Genomic DNA, 26,244 nt, shown 5'->3' on the forward strand with positions numbered 1-26,244 from the left:
CACTGGAGCGTCAGTCACAGAGCCACATCCTGGTTTATCTTTGACCTGGTGTTTGATACAATCACACATGAGTTCCTTTCCAAATAGTAGTTTTGATGGTAGCACTATAAAGGCAAATGACAGGAACAGAGAGCTGGGAGAGAGACAAACATGGCCAATAAAAACTTGACGGGTTCACCAGCTGCTCACCTGGATTTGTCCCGATCTAAGTTACTGTCAGCTGGTTAAATCCATCTTTCTCTCTCTCCCTCTCACCTCAACCAGGTGTCACCACTGGCTCCACTTCCTGTAACCGTCATTTCAAATTAAAAGCCTGAGACGGAGACAGTGCGACTTCATGACATTGCAGCAGCACTAATTTTCTTGTGACGGGCCACTTGTATGAAATGTTTACAGTGAAAACACTGCAGACATAAAGTTGGCATCATTATGAAATTCTATATGTCTCTCCTGCCGGGCTGCTGACAGTGTTGTCAGCTGTTTTAACTCCAGTGCTTTCTGCTTTAGCTGCATGTTCCTGCGACAGGCATGCATCTCTGAGCAGGTAGGACTCACCTGACACCTGAGCTGAGAGCCTCAGAGTGGCCTCAGAGTGTGAGGCAGCAAAAGTGTAAAGAGTCATTGAATCAGGGTCTTCCTGACAGAAGCATTATGGGGCAGGCCCTGACTGATGCCAGTGGACGAGTGAGACGTTACTGAAGTAAGAGACTCTCAGTGAGAACGATCATATACCACATGTGCAGAACTGATTTCAGTCATTTACAGCTGATCTAATCAGGCACCTGACTCACATTCAGCTTGAAGAAATCTGAGTTGGATTCATTTCAGTATTTCTAACCCTGCATTCATTACTTAAGCTGTGTTACAGACATTTATTGGCTCCCTGGTTATTCTTTTTAGCGGCTGTTAGAGGGATTAAGAGCTCAACAGAAAATGAAACATGACTCTGAGCTGATTGTTGAACAAATCTTCCTCCCGTCCCACCTGGACAGCTAAATAAACCTGGAACCAGACCCTCAGTCAGTCGGCAGCCTCATAACACAGTCAAGGTTTAATCCCTCCAGAAACTGCAGCATCTGTCTCCCTGTTTCAAACAGTGAGCTTTATAGTTTTTGGCCTCGGTGCATCCTCTCCTTCAGCAGGAGCTGTTAATGTCTTTTTGTTCTCTGCAGTTCAGAGCAGTTTGTGTTGAATGATGCAGAGAGGCAGATTAGCTGCTGTTAGCGGGCTCCTCTGGTGGCAGCTGCATCTGTCACCTCCCACTTCATCCACTTAACGTTTGCCCATTTCCATTTATCACCATAAAGAGGACTTTCTCTGTGTCGTCTCTCTGCCTCACCCCCCCGCTGATTTCAAATCTCGCTGCTGATTTCCTTCCACACCAACACATTTGTTTTCTCTGGTGTTTTTCCTCTCTTACCTCTTTGTTGAGACTCTTCAGATTCAAGTGATTTCTGTTCCACCTCATTACTCTTGTAGCTCCGCGGAGGTTCCTCTCCATCTGCTGTTGGTTCACGCTCCACAGGTCTATCACTCTCATGAGGCAGCGTCGCCAAACCTCCGAACAGACTGAGGCTGCTCATGTGGTTCGGTCAGGACGTGTAGTTTTATGTCACAGGAAAACCATCAGGCTACATGTTCTTTTAAATGATTTCTTCCCTTAAAGATCATATAAAGACATAAAAAGGAGCTCACTTTCCATGAAGTTATTAAGTTAAAAATTCTTAAAATTTCATCCACACCTTGTCCCCCACTGAAAAATCCATCTTTTGTTTAAAGTTGAACCACCAGACACAAGATGTCTCCTACTTCACTGTCAGTAAATCAGGGGTGCTTAGTATTTGCAGTAAATCGATACGTTACATGTTCAGCATCGAACGTCGATCCCTTACTCACCAAGAGCTAAGAAATCCAGAGATGGAGAGCAACACCAAGTCTTTGCCTCTAGTTCTATCATTCTTTTGTTTGCTGTTGAACGTGGTTTTCATTGATCCTCTGGGTCCTGCGAGGTGGGGCCTCCATGGATGTGGTTAGTTCCGGATCATCCCACTGATGCTGGATCAGATTGGGATTTGGGATTTTGGAGGCCAGGTCAACACCTTGGGCTCCTTGGTCCTGGAGATTTCTGAGCACTTTTTGTGGTGTGGTGGGAACATTGTCCTGCTGGGGGAGGTCACTGGGGGTGGGGGGTGGGGGGGTGCTGGGGGGTGCTTGGTCTACAACAATGTTTAGGTGGGTGGTACGTGTCAAAGTAACATCCAGATGAATGAAGGAACCAAGGTTTCCCAGCAGAATGCTGGATTGTAACGAGATGATCAGTGTTATTCACTTCATCAGTCAGAGGTTTAATGTTGGAGCTGATCAGTGTAGATACAAACAGAGTGAGTCAAAACTGAAACATGAGTAACGCTTCATTTCCACCACCGTCCAAACTGAGAAAGACCACAGAGTGACCTGAGTCCAAACCAAACCATTATCACAGCAACATGTGAACCATCCACCACCTCACCAAACAGTGAGGTTACAGCTTTCAGTGACTCTGGTGCTTAATGGCCATCCTGTGTTTCCTGTTTCCATGGTCATGTCATGCATGCAGAAAAAAAATCATCTGTTTCATGTGGTGTTGACATGAAAAGTGTCTCTGTTCATCTTTTCTCTCCCTGCCCTGAGACCTGCATCATCTATAGGTTATATAAAATACATAAAACAACACATCGTATCTTTAAGAGATAAAAGATTATCTTAAATTATTGTTGCACAGCTGCAAATAGATTGTATTAGTTAGTTTGGACACAAAAAAATAATCAAAACCTCTAATAAAAAGGTTGTTGTCTTTTTAATAAAGCTTATTTAGATTAGATTATTTAGTCAAACATGAGGAGCTAAATGCTGAGCACTAACTGAGAATAACTGAGGTGGTTCAACGAGTCTACTAATGGAGAAAAACTTGGATCCCTGCTCCTTCACAGAGCTGTTTATATCTGCAGACTCTGCCAATGTTTCTGCCCCTGGAGAAGTTATCCATTATGTATAATTACACAAAATCTCAGCAGACTGAAGCACATATTAAAAGCTGTGTTTTCATCCCACTGGGCTTCATAAATCTAAAATGATTGCATGAATGTCTGGCCAGGTTGTTTCACTTTCATGACTTGTACCTGTATAGCTCCCAGGAGTTTTTTAATTGCTACATGAATTCTACTGGTTTAAAACTTCACTGCACTTTTGCTTTTCTTCTTTTAACTTATTTTTTTTACTTGACATTTGTTGTATTTAACTTTCAGATCCTGAAGACATTACAGAGAATAAACCAGGGTTAGAGTGGCTGACAAATGGAAAAGCTGAAAATTAAAAGCTGTTACACTGAGCACTTTATTAGGAACACCTGTTCACCTGCTTATCCATGCTGTTATCCAATCAGCCAGTCATGTGACAGCTGTGCAATGGCCAGCACTTGTTTCCCAGCAGAGCAGGTTGTTGAAGTTAGAATTTTTCCTCAGACAAAGAAAAGACTTCATAATCACTTCAGGCAGCCAAGTACAGTAGAGTTTGGATTGCTGTTTGAAGAAAGCACATGAATTTGTGCGGATCAGCAGAAGAGAGAAAGTGAATTTGTCAAATGTTTTCCAAACCATAATATTTGAGTCCAGTTTGATGTTTGTCTCTTCAGACTGTCCTCAGCTGCTGCTCTCTGAGCTCTCGGCCTCCATTAGATGAATCATTTTCTGACTGATATTCTGCTGTTCAGAGTCTCAGAGAGACTAACAGGAAGAGGTGAAGCAGCCAACTGAGAGACTGTTTAATGTCACACAGAGCTGCCGCTGCTGCTTCAGTCTAAGCCACTTATTCTTCTGTCAGACTCACTGAAAGTCATTCTGGATAAAGAGCTTCTGCCAAAAGCCAGAAATGTGAATCAACCAGGGAGTTTAACATTAGACCCACTGGAATTACTGTGTGGGAGACAGGACCACACAATCTGGTGATTTCAGCCATAAATATCTGAACAGAGTTGGGATAAATGGCATTCAACAATTCAGCATCTTGTTTGTCATTTAGAGTTTTCTCAAGTGAAGCTGAATTATGAAGTTCATGAACTCCCACTTCATCTACAGCAACGAGGTTAACGCTGCCCAGAATCAGATTGTACTGTTCACGCTACACAACTTGTTGTCTTGTCATCGGAACAACAGGGGGTCATAGATTAGAGCCTGTCTGGTCTCCAAACTAGGTTTTGTCATGAAAATGTTCACAAGAAATGACAATTTGCAATACCCAGCACAAGAGTTTTTATTCTTCCACGGTGGATGTCTGCAAGAAACGAGTGATTGAAGTGGTTTGTGCTGATTTACAGTGAAAATACAAGGAAGAAAAAGAAAAGAACTTTCTGGTACCCGCACTGGTTGTCAATGTGATGTTCCGGGTTCCCCTCGCCTCATGTCTTGCGCCCTGATTGGCTGTAGGTCACTGCCAGTCACAACCAGGTCACAGAACTTTCAGCACTACTGGATATTGGTTCAGATATTTAGGCTGCCAGATATCTCTCAGGATTCTGGGATACATTGGTGAGTCTCTTGGACTGTGTCTTTGAACACCTCATAAATAGGAATTTAGCTCCGATTTCCCTGTGGTCTGGAGCTTTCTCCAAAAAGAGTTGGCGAGCGGGAAATCAGGACTAAAATTGTGTAGTGTGAACTTACAATTAAATCTTCCTCAATTAATTAGGAAGAGTAGATCCAACATGTTGTCTGAGAGAAATGAAAGGGCTGCTGATGTTAGTTGGTTGCTACAAGTACTGATGACAAAAACAAAAGCCTTTTTCACAGAAGACAGTTTGATAAGTCACAGGAGAAACATTACAAGCGTAGAGTTGTAGGTGCTTATCATCGTCTCTCTCGTTCGCAGGGCTTCCTGAAGAGCGAGCGAGTTTCCCGGATGGTCCAGAGCGGGGGCTGCTCGGCCAACGACTTCCGGGAGGTCTTCAAGAAGAACATTGAGCGGCGCATTCGCAGCCTCCCGGAGATCGACGGCCTGAGCAAAGAGACAGTGTTAAGCTCCTGGATCGCCAAGTATGACGCCATCTACAGGGGGGATGAGGACATGCGGCGTCAGCCACAGAGGGCGCACCTGAGCGCCGTGTCCGAGCTCATCCTCAGTAAGGAGCAGCTGTACGAGATGTTCCAGCAGATCCTCGGCATCCGAAAGTTCGAGCACCAGCTGCTGTACAACGCCTGCCAGGTGATGCACAAACGCACAAACACACTGTGGATTTCTTATTGAACACCTTTCTTGTTATCCTTGTGCGACAACCTTCTTGCCTGAATCATGAAAAAATGCTGTGGTGGCTGCTGTAGTTCCTATGATGTCCACTAGATGCTGCTGCAGAGAAACTTTAACTGTATTGAAATATACAAAAAACCCCAACATGTTTTTTCTATTTAAATTGGAAATACCGACTGGCTCTTCTCCTGCTCCAGACATTTGATTTTCATTTATCCCACCTGATCTCTGACCTGAGCACAGCATTTTAAACGTCAGTATCACGGCCGATCATGTTCATTTAACTGTGAGAAGCCAATATCGTGATCATTATTAATATTTGATTTATTGTGCAGCCCCTAAAACCCACCAGCAGTCTGGTCTTCTCACTCACCTCTCTGACCTTTTAGACCACCGCTGCCTCCTTATTACACCTGACATTTTCAGAATTTTTATTACTCTGATTAGAAATAAATTCAGCTTAGAACAAGACTGTGGTGAATTTGGAGAGTTTCTCTCGGGGCAGCAGCCTCATTAGGAGAAGAACATGATGAAGGTCTCAGTAATTAGACGGTCACTGAATCCACTCAGTGTGTTTTCAGATGGAGGACGTTCACTGAGAGGAAAGATGGAGACTGTAGCATGAGGAAGGACAGTGCATTGTGGGATTGAACAGATCCTGAACATGAGTTTTACAGTGAGTCAGTGGAGTTTACAGTAACAGCACTGGTCCAGTGGATGGATGAAGCTAACTGTAGCTGCAGATCTTCTCCACACATGTGGGTTTGCATTACAAACCATAAAATCAGAGCTACAGTCCCTCTGCATTATGGAGGAAGAACAGGAACAAGTGAGGCAGAGACTTCACACTCTGCAGTGCTGGTTTGGTTTCCTCTGAGCTCTGCTGATACAGGTACAGTCAGCAGCAGCAGAAGAAGAAGAATTGAAACCACTGTTGATTTGTTTTGGACTCAGCAACATAAATCTGACCCTGATTCAGTTCCAGTCATTAACTGTAAAGAGCAGTTAGATGGTTTCAGTCAACAGTAATTAAACATGTAAACTTCGAGGCACCAGTTCAAAGGGAGAAATTCTGAACTTTCTTTTCAAACAACAGAAGCTTGAAAACCGCCTCTCTCCTCCTGTCAGGTACGTGTAAAGTGTTTCTCCAAACTTCAGACCAAAGGCTCCATGACTCCGTTCACTGCTGGAAGGGTTAAAAACCTCCACCTCTGCTTCACATCAGCACATTTGTTCATTGTGTGGTGAGACATTATTGTTAATGAAGAATATGTATGCCACTGACTCACTCTGAAATTACAGCAGGTAGAGGGTAAAAGAAATTTTAACCACACATTTAACAAGACTTCGATAAAATAGCTTTAAACTGAAGTGAAAATAGGTGCCCTGGTCTGAACGACCTTTTTAAAACCGATTTAAAATCATCTGAGCAGGTTCGAGTTATTTGTGTGATTTAAATTCCTTCGTGTTGTCTCTGTGTGAGTTTTACTGCGTCTTGTTGCTAGGTAACCAGCTGCAGGTTCACGCCTCAGCTGCAGAGCATGACTGATGCAGATGTCTTTAAATAAATGAACTTTTTGAAGCCACATTAAGTTAGAAAGCCAAATGTGATCAGTGAATATTTTCCTTCTCTGTGAACCTAAATGACAGTTTGAAGGATTCAGCAGGAGGGTAAAAAGAGTCTCGTTCACAGGAAATTCAAATGTTATTGTGACACAACAGACGTGAATTAATGGGCATTTATTGGAAAGTTTCGTTAAACAATATAGTGAATATTCAGAGTGTCTTGATCAGACCTCTGACCTCCCTACATTCATAATCATCATTAATCCTCCTGAGCCCATGTGTTCAGGTCTGGACTGGTTCAGAGTCCGTCTCCTGACCTGCACGGATCGCCGTCCTCGATCTGCTGCGGCTTAAAGTTCAAATTTAAAGGTCACAGACTCCAGGAAGCCGAAGAATCAGGAGCAGCCTGCAGGATGTTAAAACCACACTCTTCAGCTGGACATTTGTTCAGTTCATCCACCAGTTATTTTACAGGTGTTGATGTGTCTGCAGCTCTTCGCTGTGTTTCCAGTCTTTCCTGTGTGTGTGCTGGTTCAGGTTTATTTGGCCTGAACTCTCTCAAAAAAGAATTTACTACTGAGACCACATATGATCTGTAATCTTCAAATTTAAAACACCAGACAGGCAAAGGATTGTTCCTATTGAGACAGAGATCTCAAAAAGTGAGCGGGTCAAAGCAGAACTATCTGCAGGATCAGTCTGGGTGAAGAGACTTTAAATATTATTTATTCTCCTCTCTGTATCCGACTGAACACGAAAAGCTTCCATTTACAGATTCCTCATCATCCTCGCCTGTACAACGAGCAGAGCGTGTCTGTTGCCAGGACAGATTCTATTATTGTCCTGCTTCGTTAGAGACCAGAATAGCAAGAAGAAGAGAGGCTGATGGAGGAGGAGAGGAGGGGACGAGTGAAAAGAATTCTATTTTTAAACTCTCACCTGTGTTTCCAGGGTTTCATTAAAATCTTAAAGCCATGCTCCTCCTACACAAACTGTTCACCACACCTCAGCTTTTCTTACAGCTTCTGTGCGTTGGTCAGTGTTGTTCACGTTCAGAGGTATCAGGTGTTAAACCACAGCTCTGTGGAGGCTCTTTGGGTTCTGGTTCAGTCTCAGTGTACATGACCTGACCTGCACCAAACCACAGACAATAACTGTTTATCCACAGGTTTTGTTCAGACCTAGTTAATTCCCTATAAACACAACAGTGTGTACTGCAGCCTCAAAGAGCAGGATAACCATGCTGACAGCTCTATTTGAACTGTGTTAAAATACAGCTGATGAAAACGGAACATTTCTTGCTGCTGCTGCCATTTCACATTCAAAGTTTTCCACCTGGTTAATCAGCAGGAGGCTTTTATTGTGAAGCCACCAGAGGAAATACAGTTTTTTGTCACAGTTAGCAAAACTCTGTTTGCAGCACAACTTTAAGAGTCATGATTGGTCACAGCTCAGCTTGGTGCGACCAGTATCTCCACCCCTACAAACAATAACATCACAGTTAGTATTTAGCTGTAGGAGGAGGAACGTGACGTGTGTGTGGAGACCAAAACAAGGTCAAAGGTTTAAAACGTTTTTTCTTAGAAAGTTTAATGCACAAAATAAAAACTGTAGCAGAGAGATAAATACATCCTTCCAGCCAACAGGGGGGCGGGTGTTCACCGACTGCTGCATTAACACAAAGGGAATCCTTCAGTCTGTCTGGATCGAAGCTGTCAGATTGATGCTGCTCTCTGGGCTGGTTTTGTTTCAGTCTGGAAACAGCTCACTTACACTGTCAGACTTGAACATACATTATTCTTCATGACTTTCCTTCCTGCTGCTTTCTACCTCTGAAAAACGTTTGCTAACGAGGCTGTGTGGACACGGTACTGTCCGTCCATCTCCGTTCACATTTATCTGATCCTCTGAGAGTGACTGTTTGCAGCAGCTTGCCATCCACATCAACAGACACACACACAGCAGACTGGAAGACAGAAAAATAAAGATGGACGACATGGCAACTCCCCAAAACATCTGGATCGGCCCCTGGTGGCCTGGTGGTAGTATAGCACCATAAAGCATTACGCATTTCTCGCGGGAGATCGAAGCCACTCAGTCAGTGAACCATGGAAATGATTTGAAGCTGCTGAATCCCTTTTACACCTGTGATCTGTATCAGAATCAGAATCAGAATCCAGATCAGGAAAAACCTGTGTTAACACAAGGTGTAAAGGTGTTGTGATCAGATCGTCTGAGCACCTCTGGAGGTGGTCTGGATGACCCTGTGTTCAGATCTTATCTGTAAACACAGTCTGTACAACATGACCTCTGACCTCTGACCTCCACTGAGCTCTCCTCTCATCAGCAGTTCTCCAACCTGATGGAGCTGTAGAGACAGAAGCTCTGACTGTGACAGTGACTGGTAGAAATGTCAGATTCTCGTCCAGGAGTTTCAGGAAACCAGATGTTTGTTGGTGTTTTGTGGTGACAGAGCTGTCCAAGATAAACTGGACATGTCTGACTCCTACAGCTGATCTGTGTAAACTCAAAGGAACATCACATCGTTTTTTATCTGGATGCCAAATAATTCACCATTCTTTTTCCACTCTGTCCAGTTTGGTCTCTTAGCAACCGAGCTCTCACATCACCTCACTTCAACCAGTGGAGCTCAGAGCTCACTGTCCTCTCGACTTCTCATGATAAAAATAAACTCTCAAACACCAGTGGATGTTACAGTCACGATCCCTCTTCTGTCACCTTCAATCTAACACTGGAGTCGTCGTGTTGAGGGAATCAGTCTTTTCCTGCCTCTGGTTCAGTTTGTGACGCAGCTGCAGCAGGTGAAGCAGCTTTAAACCCTCGGCTCTGTTCAGCCTCCGGACCACACTGATGCTTTATTACTCTGAGCGCTTCTGGGATCAGTTTAATTAGTCACTTTTCACCACCTCCAGTTTACAGCAGCAGACAGCTGGAAGTTAAAACAGTTTCTCTGATACAGATACATCTTTCTCAGAGGTCGACGTCTCCATATCCATACGTCCATTTACAGTCCTGTTCTCTACACAGAACTGTTTTTATGTAAAGACTTCATCTCATTGTCAGGACTGAAGAAAGTCCTAACATTGACACAGACCCGCTTGTTAAAATCAAAAGATGTTAAATACTTAATACAATGCCAGAGATGTGATGATAATGACTCACGACTAACACATCATTCCCTAAAAGCTTCACTGCCCCTGATTAAGTAGAGTAATAAAATCAGGCCATTATAAGTCACCAGCTCCTCGTTTACTCATAATAATCTATTAGTATATTGAAGAAGAAGAAACCAAATTACGGCTGAGATTTGTACAGGAGAAGAAGAGGTTCTCAGAGATGACCTGATGACCTGAGCTGTGAGTTTGGTGGACTCTCAGCCTCCTCCGTCATCTGGTCTGTGAGGGTCCATCAGTTGAGACACAGGAGGACGAGGATATAAATACAAAGTGTAGAGATGTGAGTGAGACTGAGAGAGGTGCAGATGGAAAAGATGGAGGGAGATAAAAATAGAACGGAGGAGGACCAGCAGCTGAGGAGGGAGGGAGAGTCCAGGTGTTCACACCAGCTGTTCTCTGAGGATAAACAGCATTGACACTGTGTGTGTGTATGTATGTGTGTGTGTTTGCTGATCTATTATTCAAAATCTCTGAGGATATTTATTTCACATGAAAGGGTTAAACATTGAACATTAAATGAACATTACTGAGGAGGATTCTCTGCTCTACTTTGTGCAGGTGTTTTAGATTCTCTCAGCATGTGGACAGACAGTTTATCACCTTAATGTCTTTAATGTTGCCATCAAAGATCATGACACCTTGCTAGTATCAGGTTGGACACCCTTTTTACCTTCAGAACTGCCTCAATTCTTTGTGGCATAGATTCAATGAGGAGCTGGAAACATTCCTTTGGTCTGTATTGACATGATAACATCACACGGCTGCTGCAGATTGGTTAGCTGTACATCCATGATGTGAATCTCCTGTCCCACCACATCCCAAAGTTGCTCTACTGGACTGAGATGTGGTGACTGTGAACTCATTGTCATGTTGAAGAAACCAATTTGAGATGATTTGAGTTTTGTGACATGGAGCATTGTCCTGTTGGAAGCAGCCATCAGGGGATGGGTACAGGAGGAGGTTGTGGTGGATGGAGATCTCTGTTCACTTCCTGTTTGACGGTTCCACAACCAGTTTCAACCCAGACCACCATCTTTACCTGAACCTGGAATGGTCTCACAAGCGACTGTTAATTATTGTTACCATCCTCCTGTGGGTTGTTTCTGAAGGCAGGAACAAGCGGCTGATATCATTGTTCACGTTGGACGACTTGTTGGAATTGAATCGTGTTCCACCTCCATGCTGTGTACTAACTCTGTGCTGTCAAGTCAACTGTTATCATCAAAACAGTACTGATAAAAACAAGAAATCTGAATTTCTTCTACATCTCTGATCTCCAAATTTCTCTTGAGTTGATTCATCATCTTTCAAACCTCTGCACGCTCTGTCCTCTCCTAAATCTTAAATCATGTCTTTGGAAACACAGTATTTTATGGTTTTCTTGTGGTTGGACCCAGATCCTCCTTTTCATTCATCCTTGGAGCGGCAGTTTGGTCTGAACCAGAGTTTGAATGACAGTTTTAACACCGTCCCGAACACACCAGAGCAAACCAGCAAACCCATGAACCTGGACCGAACCCAACAGGTCGGTTGTGATCGCAGCCTTTTTAGTTCAGTTCAGTGTTTTAGCCCAGAAACAGATGCTTCCTCGGCTGTGGAGAGGATCATTGATTTCTGTTTTGGTCTCTGTCTGTGTGTCGTCTCTCATTAGCTCCAGGAGGCAGGTAGATGAAGCTCTAATAAATTACCATTAGCTCCGGGCTGCAGCTCGACCGTCAGCAGCTCTTCAGTTTCATCTGAAAGTCTGCCCTCGAGCTGCTTCTCCTTCTTCCTGTATGGTATTTTATTCTCCTCTGTCACTGCTTTTTTAACTAAATCTCCATGTCTTTTGATTCCCCCTCCCTCCATCCGTCCTTCTTTTGATTCCTGCTGTAAGTGATGGCAGGGTGTAATTGTGCCTTTTCTCCGTCAGTCTTTCATCTCTTTGTCAGATGATGAGTCCTGATTGTCTGTGTTTGTGCTCAGCAGGTTGTTCAGTTTGTAAAAAGACAGCTGTTAAACATGAGAGCTTTCTTCTTTTTGTTTTTTACTTTGATGGTGAAACTGTTGTGCGCACAAGGACGCTGAAACACTGGGAGACGAATGCTGAAATAAAAAGGTTAATATCTTTGGTTGATATCTTGGACTTTTTAGTTTAGCGGTTCCTTGTTTATGGCGTTACTGTGGAGTTTGCAAATGGACAGAGATACAGCATCTCTGTGATGGGCTGTCCATAACAGCTGTAGGAGAGAGGTCGACTTCATCCCAGAGAGCTTTGCTATAAGAAACATCCAGTCAGAGTCTGATAAATTCATAAATGTGAATCAGTTGAGTTTTGAATATGAAGCAGTGTTCAGCTGCAGCCACAGTCTCTGAATATCACAGGTTTAGTGTTTGTTGTTGCTGTTGAGCAGCAGATTGTCAGATCATGCAGGGTCAGCCTCCACACCATTTCATTCCTGCACATGAAGAGTCATTTACTGTTTGTGTCTCTGTAAATGTGAAAAACAAACTTTACTAAACTGAGTAAGTTGTAATCTGGTAATAATTCAGTACAGTTTCCAGTTTCTTTGTTTTTCCACTTTTAACCAAGATCAGTGACAGATTAAATGGCCTTTCATGTGTTAAGAAAACTCTGATAACCCCTGAAGTCACAACAGTTTTTCCTGAATCAGTACTGCACCACGATATGAAGTTGTGGACATGTGTGTTGTGGTTTTGGCCTTGTTTCAGTCTTGTTTCCTCTCTTGCAGCCTTTCCTTTGTCTTTGTTTGAACACGCTCAAAGGGTTGGAGGTTCCACTCCCCATTCTATATCGGTGTGTTTTCTCTGCTGTTAATATGAAGTCCTTCACATTTGTTTCAGTGTTTGGGTTTTTTGTGAGTTGGTGTGGAACAGTTTGTCGTGTGGATTCAGCCTCTGACATGTTGACATGTAGCACAGACTTTAAATAACAGCTTCATATGAAGGCTGGTTGTCATAGAAATGCTCTGTGAGCCAGAATTAGAAAGGCTGCCAACAAAGAGCACACAATGGAAGTCAGAGTAACAAAGGCAGCGTGTTCTCTGATCTCTGATCTGTGATCTGTGCACTGGTTGATTTTAGTGCTTGCAGTCAAACTGTGGGTATGTCAGTAAGTGTCTCTGTCTACTCACAGGTCAGGCTAATCCACCAGCAGCTCCAATCAGTTTCACATCTGTTAAATCCTCTGTCTTTAAATAGTTGTGATTGTTGTGTTTTGTAGGAATTTCACTTCAGCAAAAATGTGTCTCAGATGTCTGAATCTCCCCAGGCAGTCTATAGTTTAGTTTTGGACCTCCAGCAGATTTTTCTTTTAAATTTTTATTTCTGTTATTGGCTCTTTGTGCTGTTTGGTAATCTGGTTTCTGATTGTCTGTGTGTAACTCTGCTGACTGAAACGTGTCGCACTGAGTTTTTGATGAGCGGTGGACAGGATGCAACGTGTTGTCTCACTACACTTAATTAGATTTGAGTGTAATTAACCAGAGACTTAATCAGGAACGCAAAATAACAGCATGCAGCAGTTGTTGTTCTGTAATCACTGTTCACTGACGCTCCACAAACACATCAACTGATTCTACCTAATACTTTTATCATCTTCAGGTATCTGAAGACTAACTTCAGTCATTCAGCCTTTATTAACAAGCAGAGAGTTTCTGCACAAACATTAAAAAGACTTGAAGTAACAGCAGATACAGAGAGGATAGGAAGGCTGATGCACAGAACTGATGTTGCAGAACCTTTCTGTAATTCTTCTTTAGACATATTCAGCCCCATGGCAACAGCACTCCCCAATGTCAGGGGCCTCCGCCAGCAGGACAGTGCTCCCACCACACCACAAAAAACGCTCAGAAATGCCTCGAGGAACACGACAAAGAGCCCACCAGTTAACAGAGTTGTTAGAGCTCTTCATTTAAGTAAAACTTAATGATTAACTGATAGGTTTGTGGATCGGAGGAATCAGAGCCTCACTTTAAAATTGCAAAGTTTTCTGTCTCTAAAAAACTGAAGCAAGAACAAAAAGTCCTGAAAACAAAGCAAAACAATAGAATGAAAATAATCAAATAACATGTCTGAACAACAAAAAGGAAAAATATTTCAAAGAATCGTCACTTCAAACTTTTATACAGACAAAGACAAATCGCTTCAAACTTTTTGAAATGAATCAGTGTTTGTTCTAATTATAATGCAACATTATAATTATTCATATTATTTATTATTAAAGTATAAACAGGACCTGATCTTCACCACCACTCTGAAACACTGATGCTTTAATGAGTAAACAGTAAAAACATGGAACTGAAAGTTTATCAGTCAAACAGAACATCTGACATGTGCATGTTGGTTTGACCTCCATCAGCCTGATGATTAATTCATTTTTCTCGCTCTCAGTGTTGAGTTAATTAGGACTCAGTGATCAGTAGACCTCATCAGTGACGACTGCAGAATGACTAAACATGTCTGGATGTCAGCGCCTCAGCGATCTGCACACGGATCCACACGACCAGGAAGAAAAAAAAACCTGTCAACTCATCCATGAACAAATATCAATCTCTCAGTAATTAGTGCAGCTCAGTGTCAGGCCTGATAGGAAGTGGTGACATGAGATGACGGAAACAATATTTTCATTAAATAACTGTTTCAAAAAATGTCCAGTGGTGAAAGTGTAATCCATCATCCTCAGGTGCTAAGCTACTGAGATTCAGTCCCAGAATCCTTCTGTATTTCCTAAGCAAATCTTATTCTGATAGTTTGGTCGTGACATCTCGATAAACAGCTGGTTGACTCATTGGTCTGTTGTTGATCCCACCTGTAATTTTCTTGGTTCTCAGATGATAAATCCTAATGACTTCCTCTGGCTTTTCCTCCAGCACCACTATGAAGCTAACACTTGTAGTTTGGAGTTAAATGTCTTGCACTTCAGACATTCATGTTCCCCTTAGGATGAACCATAATAACCTTGGTGATCTCTGAGATTCAGTCGATAGTCGGACCGGAGACGTCGTGTTTCAGCTTGTCCTTCTGTCTCATTCTCATGAACGCGATATCTCAGGAACACCTTGAGAGAATTTCTTCAAATTTGGTTCAAATGTTTAGTTGGACTCAAGGATGAACTGTGACTGTGTTTTTGGCCATAACTGTTGTCCTTGGGCAAGATACTGAACCCCAAATTGAGGACTGTGACCTGCAGTGTAAAGCTCTGAGTGGGTGATATAACTAGAAAAACTGTATATATGGTAAATGCAGTCCATTTACAACTCCATTTGCTATGAAGTACGGCCTCACAGAGCTGCTGCTGTGGCTGTAGACTCCATGTTCTTTATTAGACTGCAGTGATCTGATCTGATCTGTTGTGTCTCATTTCACTTTTTTGGAAAATTCCTAAAACAAGGGAAATCTAAAGTGGCGGAGAGTTCTTTGTCTGTTTGTTCCAGAAACAAGTTGTGAAGCCTGAACTTGAAACAACAAAGACGTACAGGGTGGATATTTTCTCCTTTCTTGCTTCGTAAAACACGACTTCAAACAATCCACAGAATCGCAGCAGCAGCAGAGACTACAAACAGAAACACAAAGGAGGCTGCAGTCGATAAGTGTCAGTATGAGTCAGTTAAGGACCAGACAAGGTCAACTTCTCCTTCAGCAGTTCATCCAGCAGACGGTGTGGTGGTAGGAAAGAGCTGCAGGCTAAAAGGTTTCAGAGCAATTTGATCACAGGTCAGATCAGTCCAGGACTAGTATCTGTAGACTGAAGAGGCTTTCAAGGATGGTCCATAGATCAATCTGCAGAACAGTCTGTCTTGGAGCAGTTAAACAGTGTTTGAGCTGTTTGTTGTGGAAATATGTTTTTAAATTGATCTATATCACTGATTCAGCTTTAATGTCAGAACAGACCTGGTCCTGTCAGAGCTCTGCCACCAACAAACTCTTCATTAAGGCTTCATGTACTGAGTCATCCTTATTTAAAGTTAGACCGTTCACAGTGCGAAATCCTCCAGTAAGCTAAAGCTACTTCTCATCAATACTTAATGAAGGTCGACAAATTGACAGAACTATGGAAGAAATAAAGGTTACTAACAGGTTACAGCTATCATAGCTATCATTGAACTCACTTTAGACCTAATTTGCAGCAGAACAAATGTACAGCACATATATTATGCATGTGGCATCGAAATATTAGTAAAACAAAATACTCAGAGACAAGTAGTGTCCAAGGCAACAACACTGAAGATAAACTGCAGCAGGAGATACGGTCACATCATTAACTCTGAGAGAAACTCGCTGCTCTGCAAATACCACTGCAGTACACACAAATCCACTCAGCTGTGATGCATGCACTCAAACAGAGGGCAGGCAGTTTTTAGAAGTCATCATTATCATTCCACCTTAAACTTTAAACACCTTTTTTGGTACAGACTGGTGCTCTGAAAGCTGAAGCTGGTCAGATAGTCCCTGATTTAAATCAGAAATTTACTGGTTATAGATTTTAATCATGATTTGATCCATCAAAGGTTTTCATCTGCATTTGCTTAGACAAGATTTAAAATGTAAGAACTTTGGCTTATTCTGTTTGTTTGAGACTCTGGTGTCATCTCTGAGAAAAGACAAAAGCATTCATGTTGATGTGTTTGCAGGTGGAGTAGGTGTAGAAACACAGGCTCTGACTGACATGTTCATGTGTAGTTGTTGCTCAGAGCGAGAGAGAGTTTCTCTGCTCAGATACAGGACTGGGTTAACCCCTCAGTGTGACTAAAGGAAGTTTGGATCGGTGTAAATGAGACACTGACGGATGATTTTTAACTGATTCTCTGGGATCCATTTTGAAACTGGCTCAAATTAAACAGCTTATCTTTCCTCTCTCTTATCAACTCTGAATTTTCCACTTGTCTCTTTGACTTTAGGCCAGTTTCCATCAGAGCTGTGTAATCTCTGATTGTCATTTTAGACGCCTCTGCTCATCACAGATTTGTGAAATGAGGCACCGTTTTCTGCCCACTAAGCAAACCTCCTTCAATTTTCACCCCGCTTTCATCTCCCCTTTGAGTCTCGCTGACATCAAGTTTAACGGACGACTTATTGGATGATCTCCTGCTCAGTGTGAATCTCTCAAACAGCGTGGCCGTGGCTCTCCTCAGTGAAGCGAGGACAGTCAACATGACTTTAATAATAAGACTCCGGGCCCCTTCACTTCCCACCAGCTCCCTTGTTTTTAATAATGATCATCGACTGAGTCAGTTAAAAGCCTGGAAAAAACAAAAGTCAAGGACACGTCAGCCAAAACACATTGACTATTGTCTGTGTTTCAGAAGCCTGTGAGCACTGAACTCTCAGCATTATGTTATTGTTGCCTCTTTGATTTTGTCCTCTGATGTTCAAGTGACTAAAGTGGTGCAGTCCTGCTTTTCCCAGCTGAGACATCTAACCCACATCAGGTCATTTCTCTCCTCTGCAGACGTAGAAAGCCATCCCTGCTTTTATCTCTTCCAGACTGGATGACTGTGATGCACTCTCTATTCAGTTTCAGCAGGTGAAACAAACAAAAAAACTGCATCTGGTTCAAACACTGCTGCTGCCAGGCTTTTAACGTGAACCAAAGAAGTGACCACATTAGCCTGATCCTTGCTTCACTGGCTGCCTGTGAGTTCTGCGAAATCCCTGTGAATCTGTTCGCAGCTTGACTTCCTCTGGCAGGCAGCTTCTGATCCCGACTAGTCCCTAAAGGGGATCAAACGGGATCTTTGCTGCCCAGGCCCCTCAGCTGTAGAGCATGATCTCAGGCAGGAACACTCAGTGTCCTCCTTTAAATCTCTTTTCACAACTGACTTTTATCATAAGGCTCTTTCTTAACTGATGGTGTTTTATTTTTTCTTGTCTGTACCTTAAGTTCCTGGTTCATTGTTTTTATTGTAACTGGATTTAACCAGTTCTGGGTTTTCGCATTCTCTCCCATACAGTTGGGGGGTTCTTGGAGCAGCATCTAGTGGACATTAGAGGTACTGCAACTAAACACCCTGCAGTTTTCAGTACAACAAACATGATTGAACCAATTCTCTCTGCTGTGATTGGTCAAGAGGCTCTTCCTGTCCTCATCTGATGAAGTGTTTGAACCTCTCACCTCAGACCCTCAGACTCCTGAGGTCTAATTACTATCATCTGTTCCCACCTCAGCTGCTGATTGGTTAATCAATGCACAGTCCACTTCTTCAGAGTAGACCTCCCCTGCTGGGTTGCTCCTTCACCTTTTGATTGGTTTATTGATTCTGCAGATCTCTAATTGGCTGACTGATGAAACCCTCCTTCTTCCCTTTTTTAAAATTTTATTTTATTTTTTTCACCTCAGCTGGACAATGTGGATGAACAGGCAGCTCAGATCCGCAGAGAGCTGGATGGCAGGTTACAACTGGCTGAGAAGATTGCCAGGGTGAGAAACACACGAGAACACACACTTTTTATTCCTAATAATATTACTTTTATATTTATTTCACTTTTTTTTTTTTAAATTTACTCCTGATAGAGATTTACTTTGTGTTGTCACATCCCCGAAGACGTGAGTGTCAAACCTGCCTGTTAACTTTCTGATCACTCATTGTTTTATTTATTGCTTAATCTTGGTCTTTTGTTTATCAGTTATTTAGACCTTAAATACACTGATAGGCAGCCAACAAAACTGAAACCAATCGTGTCAGCATTATTATCTTATACCTCTTAGTTTTGATTTTACAGAACATTTACTGTCAGGTTCAGTGTCTGCTTTTATCAAACAAGCTCTGAAAAACCATCACCTACTCAACACCAAACAGCAGTCAGACACAATTAGAGACGAGCTGGTGAGGGAAGTGGAAACACTGACCAGCTAAAGAGACTTTTTCTCGTGAGTTGGTGGAGACCAAACCAGAGCTACCAGAACAATCTTACAGTATTATTATATTGCTCTGTGTCTGCTGGATGTTAGGTTGCTGCTAGCATTAGCCACATCTACTTTACAAGATGATGATAAACAGTCTGTGAACTTGTGTCCTGCAGGAGAGGAGATACCCAAAGTTCATCTCTGCTGACATGGAGGCTCTGTATGTAGAGGAGCTGCGTTCGTCCGTCAACCTACTGATGGCAAACCTGGAGAGTCTACCTGTATCCAAAGGAGGTCCAGACTTCAAACAGAAGCTCAAACGCTCCTCTATGAACAACTCCTTCCTGGACATGGGAGACGAGGGCGACATCCTGTCCAAGTCTGACGTCGTGCTGTCCTTCACTCTGGAGGTCTGTATGATTTGTGAAATTGTTTGGCTATCTCTGTGAGGACCAGTGTGACTGTATGTGTGTTGGTTTGTGATGATGACTGTATGTGTGTTGGTGTGTTTTTAGAGGCACCTGTTGGAGAGCATCCAAAGTTTCAATAAATAAAGAGTCTATCTATCTGTCTTAGATGTTGGAAGAAGTCTGTGAAGACTCTCAGTCATCCAGGTCTTGGTATTTCTTCGTACTAAGCAAAGGCAGTTGGACTTGCTTGGGATTTTTGAAGATGTTTCACCTCTTGTCTGAAAGGCCTCTTCTGTTCTGACTGACTAGTGGGGAGACCAGGCATTTAAACTCTTGTGGGGTCATTAGCACCTTGAAATTTTACTGCAGTCTTCCAAACACCCATTCACACCATGAGTCGTTTGACCCTAATGACTGACATGATGGCTGGGTGGGTCAACGACTCTCAAGGTGTTAATGACCCCAGGAGAGGTGAAGTTTTGGGACTCCCCACCATTTGAGAAACGTCTTCAGGAACCTCAAGCCAAGTCCAACTGCGTTCTTAGAACTCTTAGAAATTAGACCTTGGAAGTGAGGACATTTTGTCCAGTCCTCACTTTCTAACACATCATAGGACTGTTTGAAGGTTTAGACTTTTTTTAGGGTTCAGGTTAAGGTTGGGTTTAGTTGTGATGGTTGAGGTCAGGGTGAGGGGCTGGGCAATGCATGAAGAGTGTCCTCACAAAGATAAAGAAGCAGCAAATAATTTATCAGTAATCATAAACAGCTGATCGGGATCCTGGTGGGGTTGGAGATTCTACTTGTTAAACCTTGTAGCTTAAATCCATCAACATGTGATGAGTTTGGTTCCTGCTCTGTCCACAGCTAAAGAGGTTTAATCAGCATATGTAACTCATCCTTTGTTGTGTCTTTATATAACCGACCATTTGATAATGCTACAAACAGAGTTTGATTTGTGTAGTAGGCTCTGAGACAGACGTACAGCACCATTACCTCCTCTGGTGTTTTCAGATTGTGATCGTGGAGGTCCAGGGTCTGAAGTCTGTCGCTCCAAACCGGATTGTTTACTGCACCATGGAGGTGGAGGGAGGAGAGAAGCTGCAGACGGACCAAGCTGAAGCTGCCAGACCACAGTGAGTTCCTCTCCCAGTGTCTCTACTAGCTCTCAAAGAGATTCCAGACACCTGTCATCACAGCAGACTGCTGTAAGTTGTACATCATTTGCCTCCTAACTGGCTGTGGTTTCACAGAGTCATCTGATACAGTATGAACACGTCTTGAATGAGATTTAAAGTGAGCACAGAGACATTTTCACCTTCAGCAGATGAATGTGAAAACAGCTTTCACTGTCAGACTCTGCACATACATCACTCTGCAGTGAAGGTCAAACATCCAGGTGATGTAACAAAAAGCAAAACACATGTTTGAGTGCTGTGGCATTTTAACGCCTCTGCGTGACTTTTATTTATTACATTTCTGAATGGTGCTTCTCAGCTATTCGGATCTAAAGTGATGTGTGTGGAAAAGGTTGGTGACCACAGGTCCAAAGTTAGAAACGTGTCCTGATCCAGATCATTCAAATCATGGATTAAATTCTGTGCCAGTGTTCAGGGTTTCCAGAGGATGGATCCCTTTAACTTAGATCCCCTGACTTTTCCTCTAGTGACAATGAGATCCATATTTATGCTGCTTCTTATCTTGCAGCGTCATCAGGTCAAAATTTAAATGTAATTTTGGTTTTATGCTTTAGTCTCACAAAATGAGTTCTCAGTCTGTGATGCCAGGCGTCAGTGCACCTGGGTCCCTGCCTCAGCCTGCCACCTGGCCTGCAAGGCACCTGACTCTAAAGTCTCTCTGGGCAAGGTGCGCCAGTTCTGTTGTTGTCGTACCGTTGAGGTGTGTGATTTGCTCTTAGTCTGGCCCCTCCTCCAGGATCAGTTTGCCTCAGTTTGAGACCCTACCAGTGGCCATTTCCCTCTACAACACAGCTCCCAGGATCAGCAGGACACACAAACCCTCTCCGCCATCTTAAGGTGGTTCAGGCATCTGATTAGGATGTTTCCCAGGTCCAATTTTCTCAATCTCACCAGTCGCCCACCCTGAGTCTGGTTCTGCTCGAGGTTTCTGCCTCTTAAAGGAAGTTTTTCCTCTCCGCTGTCTCTCTCTGTAAATATAATAATATAAAGGGTACGGTCAAGACCTGCTCTATATGAAAAGTGCCTTGAGATAACTTTGGTTGTGATTTGGCGCTATATAAATAAAACTGAATTGAATTGAAATATATCCCATCTGGCCAGGGGACGCCTCAGGATCCCGCAGGAGGGGCTGAAAAATGTTGCTGGGGAGAGTGATGTCTGGAATACTCAACTGACTCTGCTTCCTCCATGACCCACAGATAACTGGAAGAAAATGAATGGATGTATAATTCATTTTCATTTTCTGGCTGTAGATAGTGATCTGATCCTGCTGCAGCTGAACACGGTGTTGTTGTTTTCCAGCACAAATACATCTAAGGACAGAATTGTCAATTTTCTTATTTGGTAGTTATAGGTTGCTGTGACCCAGAGCTCTGAGGCTGTAATCTGTGTTGGTGCTGAGGAGACATGTTCAGAGCTAACACTCATTTTACAGGAAGCTTCATGTTCTCAGTCTGTCAGCCCTTCATTCTTCTCTGCTAATTGGATTTATCCTCTGAGCTTTTGAAGATGAAATGAACACAGAGAACTCAGTGAAATGCCTCCTTAACACAGTTACCTGACACTGAACCACAGCAGACCCACGTCTCTGAGAAGCAAACAGCCCTGTGGAGTGTAAACAGAGGACGACTGAACTCTGGATTTTACATAACAGAGGAAGAGTCTGACCCTCGGCCTCCACCGACGCCACGATCAGCCGCCCTGAGCCGTGTTTCTCATCCTCCTGTCAAGGCTGATAGAGCCAGGAGACGAGGCTGTTATGTAACATAACTATAATGAGACTCATAGTAAACACACACATAGTAAACACATCACCCAGGTCTCCACAGGTTTTCTGACAGGACTGGACAGTATACCCTGACACCATGTATACCAGTATTTACTGAGTTACACAAAGATGATACAAATGGATTTGTGATCGCAACCTAATGGGAATGAATAGATTATATGATGAAACCGCTCATGGTGTTCTGGGCCGATATTCGCATACGATCGCGTTTTTAATCCGATGAGATCAATTTAAAACGTGGTTATTTTGGCGCTGATGCAGCCATATCTCTCTGTCTGTAGTCACTACTCTGTCTCCAGCATTGTCCTGCCCACAGCACCATCTGATTGGTTACACACAGAGCCATGGCAACAGCCAATCATCAGTGAAAGCTGTGCATGCACAGTGCTCACACACTGAACAACTCTGCTTTTTGCACCACAATCTGGTGCTGCTCAATTGGGACTACTAATTGATTTGAGATTCACATTTCTGTGCAAATTCTATTTAACTTTGTTTTATTGACTTTATAAAACTTCAGGAAGCTATTTATTTATTTAATTAAAATTTCAGTTAACTTTATAAGAGATGCTGCTGACCCTGGGAGCTCCCTGCACTTTTTGTTAGAATTTAAAAAACAAAGCTGTCTATTGTCTAAGATAAAAAAAACCTTTAACATGTTGCAAATCTGAAAAGCTGTTTAATAAACATATTTTTAAAGGCATTTAAACAAAGTTAGGCGCCGGAGTTTGTATTATTCAAAATTTTTATGCCATTTTTACTGCAAATGAATATCGGCTCCAAATATCGGTTATTGGCCTCCTTGACTACTAATAATCGGTATCCGTATCGGCCCTGAAAAAATCATATTGGTCGATCCCTATTATATATTTTGCCTGGAATCATCTCTGCTGAAAAATGACTCCACTAATTCTGATGATTGGTCCACTTTATTCCTGATCTCCACCCGTTAATACACGTTCCTCTATATTCCACGGTGTCTCAGTCGCTCTGGGTTCAGAGTTGCTGGTGAAGGTTGTTGGTGGTTGGATGCCTGGCTGACAGTGGGGGTCCATGCAGTAATGAGACTGCCCTTTTAAAGGCTCTGGCTGCTGCTGGAGGTGTTTCTTCTTTTTCTTCTTCTTCTTTTTCTGAAGGCCATCCGTTTGTCAGAATCACCAAAGAGAGCTAATTAGACGTCGCTCAGCGTCACCTGACGACCTCGCTGGTCAACAGGGATCCTGAGCTGCTGTGACCTGGCTTTACTGCAGCTCCTCTAACCTTCACTGTAATTAGCCCACACAACACTTTCACATCCCTCATCTTCCATAACACACACATACACTTAATGACAACGCAGTTAACCATAATTACACGGACAACGCGATTAGCGGTGATTACACCGTTGTCAGATTGCTCTGATGACTCCTGCAGTTGTAGTGCAGCAGCTCTGTAATCACTGAGGACCTTTTCATTAGCAATACCTTTAATTATTGTAATTATTTTAGAATGTCAAGCATTTTTGATTCACTCTAAGGACCAAACCACTGTTTCTGCACCTTTATCACAAATCAACTCATCATTATTGTCCAATTGGTTTGTTCCAGGCTGGAGTTCGTGGTTGCTGTAGAGAATGAAACCTGCAGAGAGGCAGAGCTTTATAAATTAAATCTGTCACCACCCACCTAAACATTGTTGCAGACCAAGCACACCCACCCATGGCAGGGGCCCAAGGCGCTGACCTGGCCTCCGAACTCCCCAGGTCCCAATCTGACCGAGCTGCTGTCTGCAGGTTTGGTGTGTGGGGTGAAACATTGACTGACTCTGACAGTGAATCATTTTCTGTTCTGATTCAGTCCAACCGACACAAACAAACAGCAGCAGAGATTTCAGTCTTTAAATTGGTCGAACAGTCTGATTTCACCCGTCGCCTGGTTTTAATGCTTTTAATGCTCAAGATCAAGTCACCAGAGCAGGTGTGAGACGAAACGAAGCCGTAACAACAGCCATCATCGCGTTATCACTCGCCTTAAAACACTTATCTCAGGTCAGTTAAAACATAAGGTCAAAGCTGTTTGTATCAGTGTCTTCCACATCTGATGTCTGTGATTACTTAAAAAATGCTGTGTGTGTGTATGAGTGCAGCGAACACACCTTTCTGCACAGCGTTGCCTTGGAAACTGAATATGAAGCCTGACTTTGCTTCTCGCCCTCAACAAGTGAAGGGGTCACCTGTCATCTGTGCACCCCCCCCCCCCCCACACACACACACAGATACACACTTGCTTCAAATGACAGTTTTGACACAAAGCCCTGTAATGACAGGAGCGTGGCTCTCAGTGTGTATAATGGTGTCCCCATCATCCTGAGCAGAGGGCGTGACTCGGCTCCATTAGCGTTTCTGCGACATGAACAATAAGTGATTCTTGATAACAGCTGACACTGATGGGACTGTTCACTGCCTCTGGATCTGTGACTAAGACCTGATGTGATGTTGTTACAGGAAACGGAGTAAAAATTTGCAGGGTGACCTGTTGTCACAGTTAACTTTGTCGTCTGTGACCTCTAAGTAAGTGCGATTAAAAATGAAGACTCCTCTCGTCCTGTGGGTTTTGGCAACCGGTAGCTCCACTTGGGGCTTTGTTTGTGCTTTTGAAAACAAAAATATACTCACATATTCATACATGAAGGCTTTCTGTTTGTTGCGCTCATGAGAATAAAAATTCTCGCCTCACAAAGCTTGACTGAATCTCACAAGCTCGTCTCTCCCTGTGAGATTTAAAATCTGGAAAAAATATCAGCTGAGCTCGACAGACGCTGTGTCACCGTCTCTCAAAGCAAATGATTAAAACCTAAAATTATCTGTAGCTCAGTTTTATAGATACAAAACGAAGCAGGGATGTTAAATTTTTCCACAACGTCCAGTTCAGATCAGAACCAGATGCCAGTTACAGGAGTCTGTCGTCTGCAGCTGTTCCTTCCTGAGACATCAAAAACTGACCTGCTGACAAAATGGTGCCAATTTTTTTCATATCTTCTTGTGTTTGTGTTGAGTGTTTGCACCACTAAAGAATCTCTGCTAACCTCTGGCTTTGAACACAATCTTCTTCACAATAAAAGTCTCCCACTGGCTTTAATGTGAAGGAACAGCAGCAGGAAACGTTGGGTTGGGTCTTGACTAGTGGAAAGAAAATGTCCAAAATACACATTTAAGTGTTTATTTTATTAGACCTTGTCTGTTTGCTTCTGTAGATTTCAATTACAGTTCATATCTTTCTGATTTATAAAAACGTGATGAAAATGTATTATTTATGGCTGTTGACAGTATTTCTATGGAGGAATAAAAAGAGATTATCAAAAAACTCTTCTTTAAAAACCTTTGACTCTAATATGTCAATAGTCCAGATGAAGTTCATATTTCTGTTCTAGAAACGCATATTTAAATAGTTAATCTGTCATTTGCATATTCAAACAACATTTAAGATCAGTTGAGGACGTTTCATGGCGTTTGTTAAACATTTTTACCCTAGTCACCAAGCTGTTGTCTTTCAGGTGGGGGACTCAGGGCGACTTCACCACGACTCACCCTCTGCCCTCAGTCAAAGTGAAGCTGTTCACAGAGAGCACCGGGGTCCTGGCTCTGGAGGACAAGGAACTGGGTCGGGTGAGTCCACCTATACTGAGCCACACACAACACAGACTACAGTACAAGAAGTGTTTGACCTGAATCAGATCAGCTGTCAGGCTTTAATCACATGATGTTAGGCTCGACGTTAATCAGTGTGTTCACTCTGCCTTTAATTAAACGTCAAATAAGCTTTTAATAACTTCAGTAGAAAAAAATAATAAAATAATAATGATGATAATAATAACCTGGTATTTGATTGCCTCAGTATCACGTGAACTGTCTCTGAATAATGAACTGATTAACTACTGAACCACTGAAGTGACAGGAACATATTTTTAAATCAAGACAAAAATGATT

The 26,244-nt window shown here is 42.8% G+C and overlaps 1 protein-coding gene across 3 annotated transcripts in view; it reads left to right on the forward strand.

Moving 5' to 3' along the window:
- The window catches only part of cadps2 (Ca++-dependent secretion activator 2), a 157,410-nt gene that overhangs the window by 45,079 nt on the left and 86,087 nt on the right, over nucleotides 1-26,244 (forward strand). For all 3 annotated transcript variants that reach the window (XM_018704949.2, XM_051073199.1, XM_051073200.1), the window contains exons 3-7: nucleotides 4,903-5,235; nucleotides 18,379-18,459; nucleotides 19,062-19,295; nucleotides 20,307-20,428; nucleotides 25,812-25,923. In XM_018704949.2, coding sequence (XP_018560465.1) covers nucleotides 4,903-5,235; nucleotides 18,379-18,459; nucleotides 19,062-19,295; nucleotides 20,307-20,428; nucleotides 25,812-25,923 — 882 coding nt within the window. The remainder of the gene's footprint in view (nucleotides 1-4,902; nucleotides 5,236-18,378; nucleotides 18,460-19,061; nucleotides 19,296-20,306; nucleotides 20,429-25,811; nucleotides 25,924-26,244) is intronic.

Source organism: Lates calcarifer, linkage group LG10 (genome assembly GCF_001640805.2).
Source record: "Lates calcarifer isolate ASB-BC8 linkage group LG10, TLL_Latcal_v3, whole genome shotgun sequence".
In the NCBI taxonomy this organism is placed as follows: Eukaryota; Metazoa; Chordata; class Actinopteri; family Centropomidae; genus Lates; species Lates calcarifer.